This window comes from Sinocyclocheilus rhinocerous, unplaced genomic scaffold (genome assembly GCF_001515625.1).
Source record: "Sinocyclocheilus rhinocerous isolate Xijiao unplaced genomic scaffold, SAMN03320098_v1.1 scaffold1588, whole genome shotgun sequence".
Classification (NCBI taxonomy): Eukaryota; Metazoa; Chordata; class Actinopteri; order Cypriniformes; family Cyprinidae; genus Sinocyclocheilus; species Sinocyclocheilus rhinocerous.
Window position 1 is genome coordinate 8,379 of NW_015648510.1, and position 7,893 is coordinate 16,271.

The window sequence follows — 7,893 nt, forward strand, 5'->3', positions numbered from 1 at the left end:
GCATCTGAGATCGGCTCGATTTGAGAAAGGGATAAAGATTTTAGTAGATTAACAAAAAACCACTGGGTGGATTTTTATCATTTTAGGGCGGTTGTGTACACACACTGCCAACACACATTTCAGTTCAAACAACTTGTAAAAGTGCATGTAGCATCCTATGACCCCTTTAAAAAAATGCAGCTTTGGTGAGACTTTGAAAAACATTTTTAATAATAGTGTAGATCTAAATATAAAAATGCATTTCAAAATAAATCGTCAGTGAAATATTTTGAGAACATTCAGATTTGAGATTCTAATGGCTGCGTTCCAGTTTTGTCACAATGCATTGCCTATTCTCAGTCTGGATGGGTATGGGGGGTTTAAGGTGTGTTTTTCTAATAAGAAGGAAAGAGAACATGAGAGAGACCCAACAAAGACAGCCTGCAGTGTGTACATGAGCAGTCAGAAACATTACCACACCGCTCTGTGATTATACCCACCACCACCTCCACCACTGACTGCAGTCAGAACGGCACTGCTCTGACAGCACAGCGCTCAATGGACGGATGCTCTCTCTCTGTGTGTGTGTGTGTGTGTATGCATGTGAGGTGTATTATAACACAAAAGTGCTGCACCATCAAGATGACACCAGTGATAACAGTTTCTGTTCTGAGCCTGAAAAGAGTAAACAATCAAATTTCACCCTCAGACAGGTGGATGGAGAGAAAAATTGCTTGGTCTCTTTCTTGTGTCCACAAAGACACATGCATTTCAAGAAACTGATGTACATTAAAGCTGCACTAAAAAAGACCTAAGAATGAAACCACCCTGGCTTCTGACAGCTCCAAGGCCCAAGTAAGCAGCAGTGCCATCCATCCTCATGCTAAAATCACAAATTATTCCATATACTGACACAAACCTGACCTTGTGGACTGTGAGGTCTTTTTGAATATTTTGTACAGTAGTCATGCAAATCAATGTTTGTGTACAACAAGTTTCAAACCTAAATAAGGGCGTCACCTTGGAATTTTGAAGAGAGCTCTCATTGGATGAAGATCAGTAAGGGGCGGGTCTCCATCACCCAGCTCTATGGCAGTGATACCCAGAGACCACACGTCACAGCGCTCGTCATACGTGGAGTCGAGCTGCTGCTCACATGCGATGACCTGGTCAAATACACAAACACAGTCATTACTGAACTGCAAATGTTTATAACGGACATTGACTGTTGAACAGTGTCACCAGAGCACAGAAATTCCACCGGTATATCTGTTGAACAAAATGTTTCACATATTTTACTGCCATGTTTACTGATTCTAATCTGACTGACAATGACAAATGACAATAATTTTGTTATTTGAATATTAAAATAAGAAAAAAATTAAAAGAAAAATGAATTTATTAAATTAAATTCAAAGAGATTCTATACTGGTACAGGCATTTTACAAAATAAAGCATTCTTTCACTATATAATAATAATATTATTATTTTTATTTTACAGTACGTTGTAATTAGAAATGCACCGATCAACCGGCCACTGTGAGTGAAGAAGACAAAGTTCGCAATTTGTAATACGAGTAGGGCCAAAGTAAACCGTAGGGGAAAAACAGAGCATGCACAGCCTGTGTGAGAGAGAGACTTGTGCAGAAATCAAAACAAACAGCACACAAAGCAAACAGCACACAAAGCAACTCACAGAAAGTTACAGATGCATACTGCGGTGGAAAAAAAAAATAGGCAAGCAACATTATACGACCAAGATGTTTCCCCGAATATCAGCATAATTGCAATGTGACACTGATTTTATACAATGGCAGTTCAATAAACAAGTTAAAATGAAGTGACTTACATTTTAGACACAATACTATTGACTGTTTTTGCTTAATTTCACAAACGAAAATAGTTCCAAAGCCACGGCAGAACGGTTGTGTGTCTCTGTTTTGCTACTAAATGAATCCCCATTTTTGAACAAATCGAGTGAGTCAATGATTCAGTAACCCATTCATCGGCCGTTTCTCAATATGCATTCTTGTCTGTACTTGTGTTCTTGTGGACTTGTGAAACGTCATAAGTTGTCGCCCAAGTACTGTTCCAATTCAAAGTTCACATCTAGCCAAGTACAGTTCCAATCCCCGGATGTGTTCTTGCTCCGCCCCTTTTATCAAGGATGCATCCAGAGGTGACTTGTGCGAACTTGAGGCAGCCAGGTATTCCAAAATGCATTTCGCACCAACCAGCGAGCGTTAATGGCGGAAGAGAAAACCCACATTATTTTCAAAATATTACTGTTATTGTGTCATGAAATGCAGTTCTAAGAGTATTTCAGGCGAGAATGTAGCTGTTTAAAACTCAAACCTGCGGTTTATTTATTAAGATAGCAAATTTTCAAATAGGCGCTTTTCAGCCGATTTTCAAATCGGAGAGGTGAGGTCCACGCGATCAGCGGGCGCTCAGTGCTCATGTATCCCGCCGAGAGCAGCCTCAACTTGGCTAGTCCTTCTGACATTTGCCGCTGGCTCTGATGTCTCTGTAGTGGTTAAACATGAGATATAATTCATTTTGGGTCATCTTTGGTCTCATGAATCTATTATTTCTTCCAGGTCATATCGTTTCGGCTGAGCACAAAGTTATGTTTCATAAATTATTTATTTATTAATCGTAATACAGTGCTGACTTCGTTGCATACATTTGACTGAATTGTTTGCTTTTGTCTTATTTCCTATTATATAAGTCTCTTATACTTTATAGTTATACTTTTATAATGGCTATTATTGTTCATTAAAACTGACATTTAACAAAAAAGGCAGAGTTGTGCTTGTCATATTTCATTTTATTATACATTCAGTGAAGATAATCAGAGTAAATGTGCACATAGTACCTAAACCACATATTAATGTTTTATATTTTTAAAATGAAAACCAAAAGGGTTGTGTTTTATATTTTGAAAAAAAAAAAAACGAAAAGGCAGTGGTGTTTGATATGATTTCGTTTTATTGTAATGCGTGTACGCGTTGCATGAACCACATTTTTGTAGCTATTAATATTTTAAATGAAACAGAAAAGAGGCAATGCTTTTTGATATATTCCGTTTCACTGTAATGCATGTACGTTCCCCGAACTACATTTTTGCGGCTATTAATATGTTTAAAGTGAAGTCCGAACTACCGAGGACGCAAGTCCGAACTTTGCGTGCTTGGTATTGAGAAACGGCCATCCATTTGAATGAATCAGTTGAATGAATTACTAAATGACTCACATTTAAACAACCATTTGCCGCCACCTACTGGTGGTTTCATACTTAACGCATTATTGAATTTTTCCCAACATTTCTTATTTGCATGTTCAAAAAATATTTAAAACATTAATCTTATCACATTATTTATGCCACCTCAGGTTCATCAAACAGTCTGTGTAAATACATCTAATGCTTTTGTTTCCTCTGCAGCACAAAGACGGATTTTGTTAATACTGATTTCATTTGAAGGTTAACAAATCTACAGTGTCTTATTATCCTAACTAACTGAAACAAATGTAAGAAGTTGATGTGAAAGATGACACATACATTTAATAAGGTTAGGGGACAATGCCCATAAACAGTAGGAAATGACATCTGTTCTGTTATTTACAACATATACAGCAACTCATTTCTACCTCTTTCCAGTCACAGAGCACTTTATTTTCAGAGTTGTTTAAGTGAGAGAAGATCTGTAACTTAGTCCAAATTGGGGAAATTGTAATGTGTAACTCTTTCTTTTTCTTTCTTTCTTTCTTTCTTTCTTTATTGCATTGAAAAAGTAGTTGTTTTGTTTGTATATGCTGTCAGTTTTAGCTCTTAGAATGAAAAACAGAATAAAAAATAAATAAAAAAATCAGAAATCGGAATTGGCCAAGACAATTGCAATCGGAGCATCTTTAGTTGTAATACTACACAAGCAACTGAAACTGGGACCTTATAGTGCAGAATAATAATAGTTTAATAATACAGAAAATACATAAGAATATTACACAAACTAAATGCATGTTCATTTTATATTTTTTAAAAATATAGAAGATAGAAATATCATTGAAAAGAGACAGAGAGAGAGACTAAGCAGGGATAATAAATCTAAGCAAAAGAGCTGCTAATAAAACATGCCTTTTTGTGAAGGTAAAAAAATCAAAAACTTATTTCTCCATTTAAAAAAAAAATCTATTTAGACCTCTACATTAACTTTTAATATTGTACCATAAACCTTATGTGGATAGAAAACCGCAGAATGGAATACAAGTGGTCTTACCTCAGAATTAGACACACAAATAAACTGTTCAGCGTCCTTAGTATTTAATCCACGCGATTAATCCAGAAATGAACCTAGAATGTTTCCCACAGATGTTTAGAAGTCTAAAAATGCACTAATAATAAATCTCTGTTTGTGTTTTGATTGTATTGACACCTAGGACAAATTGAGGCACATAAGCCTCTAACCTTGAGTCATATGAAAATTTTGGCTACGACTCTCAAAACAACTTCAGAGCTGTAGTCCTCCTCGCCTGTCTCATATGGAAATCTTATGGAAAAACTATAAGTAAACAAAAACATTTGCAGCCCACAAAGTCACCTCCATGCTTTGCAAACTACTTGCCAACGGTCCTACCTCAGGGGCCATCCAGAAGGGCGTTCCGACCGAAGTGTTCCTCCGTAGCCGGGTGTTTGTAAGCTGGGCCGATACCCCTGATCAGAGGAAGAAACACCAACAAAGCATCATGAAAGGTAGTTATCCGTACAGATTCAATGGATGGCTTCTGGATTCAAGGAATGTCTTTGGATTGTCTGTACTAGCTGAGTGGCAATGGAAACACAATTTGAATAGAGATCAAACAAGGTCACAAAGAAAAAAAATGTGTTGTCTTGGATGCAGTGATCATAGTAACCCAGCACTGACCCATGAGCCTTCTGACTGAGACCGAAAATCTTGACTTGAAAATCTTTTTTAAGAGCTGTGGTCACCCTTCACTGTTACTGTAAAAGCAGAACGGACATTATGCTATATGGGTTTTTACAAGACATGATGGAGAGTAAAGGAAGAATTTTCTGATTTTTGGGGGGTCAACTATTCCTTTAAACGAGTGCAATTTACATAAGAAGCTAAATTATGTAAGATATTAATATTCATTTTCAGAGAATCTTACTTGACTGAAGGAAAGAATGGTGTTTGCAAGGATATACAAAGAGAGTGGTTAGTGTTAAACATCACTGAAAAATGGTAAACTAAAATAAGTAACCGTAAATTAACTGGATTTAAGTCAAAAATATGTTTTACTATTACTTTTTAACAATTTACAACCTAAATATATTCATTTCTATCACCAAAACTACATAATATGGGATAAATCAAGTAGAAGTAAAATTTTGCACTTTTCACAGTGCAAGTTTAGCTTTTATGGTGAGGTCAAATTTGCAGGAAAAAAAACGTCACACAGAACTCAAACCGAGCAGCTTGGGAAATCTATGTGAGGAACTCCTGTGCCCTCAATTAGTTTCCTATTGAAACAACTGGATTTGGTTTGCCAAAATTCGCAGAACAACAGTAAATGTGACCAAAACTTTAGGGATTGGAATACACAATCTATTAACCTAATTTTCTTGATGTGAATATGATAGATTTGACATTTGACTGAGATAAGTTTTACATTTTCATTTTTACTATTCTTATTCATATTCTTATTATGAAATGAATGATATTAGTTGTAAATACTATTATTTTTAAGTAATTCAAGACTGAATTTTGAAAGTCTCATACTTTCAGAAATCTCACCAACATCAATTATATCATCATAATACTTACATTTGAAATCTGATTGGTCTTATTTATAGCTGTTTGCATACTGAATTGCGACTGGTCTTTTCTATTTTGCATCTATGTAAATATCTATAGTCAGCAACAGCTAAATAGCTAAACCAAAGCCTAAGACCTAAACTTACCTAAAAGTAACCCTATTCTTTTCCTTCAGAAAATGCAAATCTAGTGTCATTTGTTCCAAGCCCAAACTTCAGTATATGTAAATATTTTTCCTGGGAAACAAGATATTAGAAAATTGGATTTCTGCTGTGAAGAAACACACATTCAGTTAAAATCTGTAAATCACATAGAATTTGAAATGTTTAGATTAGAGCAGATCATGTTGTACTGCTAAATTTAACTATGAACACATGATTCATATTTTGAATTGTTTTTAAAGGAATCTTCTATCAGTTTCTGATCGGATTAGAGCTATTGAATCACCAGTAAACAACCCATTCTTGGTAGTGTCAAAAAGGATTCGTTGCATTCACAAGACTCACAAACGCATTAAATCCCCACTACACCAGAGACAAATACAGAAACATGGATTCACATATTTTGTCGGCTGGAAATGGACAACAGACAATAGACGTATTGAAGAATAACAGTTAAACACACATACACAAGCACACACAGCACTAAACAGTCTCCTGCGGCTGTTCCCTTTCTGCTACATTAGATCTGCACGTGGCCCTGGGGCCAGTCTTAATAATCATCAGAGATAACACTGCCAATTAGAATATTCATGACAAAGCCACTAAAGCGTCCTCCTCCAGCCCCCACCCCTCCCCTCCTCTCGCTCCTTTTGTCTAATAATGCAGTTTTTTTTCCCTGTTCAGATGAGTCAGTGTGGGGGCTTTATCTGCTCAGCATAGCGTGAGCCCCTTTACACGGATAACGCATTAGCCCTGCGTGACTCTGAGCACTCCGAGACGTGGGCACGTGGAACCGCTGCATACAGCCGCGGTCCGACAGCCACCCACTCGCCATTGGCTCCATTCCTGACAGTGGGAGACAGATATCGCCCCCAGCACGTCTCTGACCAAGCACTCAACAAATAAAAGAAACACTCTTTTTGGAAAAAATTAGGTTGACAGGGTAAATGCAGTGACGTTCAAGTGAGGTTTGCATGGTTTGATGGAGACAGAGAATAGAAAATAATTAATTCCCTGCTTTCACTATATGTTTGGGTTAAGGCATCAAGCAATACCTTCTGAAAAAAATAAAATAAAATATAAATATATATATATATGCGTCGGAGAGCGCTTTGGGAACGAGTATGCCCACGTCGCCAGACTTGCAAATCCCTGTCTAGTGTGGAAGAGCACAGCTAGGATGAGAGAACAGAAGAGCCAGGAGTGGCTCGCATATCTAGGCCTTAGAACCTGACAAACGTGAGGGGCGTGGACCATCCCACTGCGTTGCAGATGTCCTGTATGGACACACCTGCCAAGAAGGCCTTGGAGGCCGCCATACCTTGGGTCGAGTGAGCCTTGACCCTCAGAGGCGAGGGGAGATCAGAGGACTCGTAGGCAATAGTAATGGCATCAACTATCCACCGACTAAGGGTCTGCTTCGTAGCAGGAAGACCCCGCTTAGGGGGACCATAGCATACAGCAGTTGGTCCGCCCTTCTCCACAGGGCAGCTCTGTGGATGTATGCAGTTAAGCTTCTGCTGGTCAGGCTCCCTGAAGGGAGGAGGACAGAAGGCCTGTAGCATGATAGGCTGTGGTGTAACAGAGGGAACCTTAGGGACATACCCCGCACGAGGGTAGAGGAATACTTTGGCCATGCCGGGCGCAAAGTCAAGATACGAAGGGGCCACTGAGAGGGCCTGAAGATCCCCAACTCTTTTTAGAGAAGTAATCGCCAGTAGGAGGGCAGTCTTAATTGTGAGATAGTGATCAGAAATTTCTTCAATAGGCTCGAATGGAGACTTACAAAGAGCTTATAGCACCACAGCCAGGTCCCACGTGGGGACGCAAGATCGTACTGGGGGCCTCAGCCTCAGCGCACCGTGGAGGAAACGTGTAATTAGGGGGTGTCTGCCCACTGACTGGCCACCGAGAGGGGCGTGGTAGGCCGCAATGGC

At 38.6% G+C, this 7,893-nt stretch overlaps 1 protein-coding gene across 1 annotated transcript in view; it reads right to left on the reverse strand.

Moving 5' to 3' along the window:
* Nucleotides 1-819: 819 nt before the first annotated feature.
* LOC107709763 (myosin-IIIa-like) overlaps nt 820-7,893 on the reverse strand; it is a gene marked incomplete at its 3' end in the record, with an annotated part of 36,202 nt that continues 29,128 nt past the window's right edge. Inside the window, exons 6-8 of the mRNA XM_016514370.1 lie at nt 4,614-4,690; nt 1,000-1,145; nt 820-862 (exon numbers count right to left, since the gene is read on the reverse strand). Of these exons, the coding sequence (XP_016369856.1) occupies nt 820-862; nt 1,000-1,145; nt 4,614-4,690 (266 nt within the window). The remainder of the gene's footprint in view (nt 863-999; nt 1,146-4,613; nt 4,691-7,893) is intronic.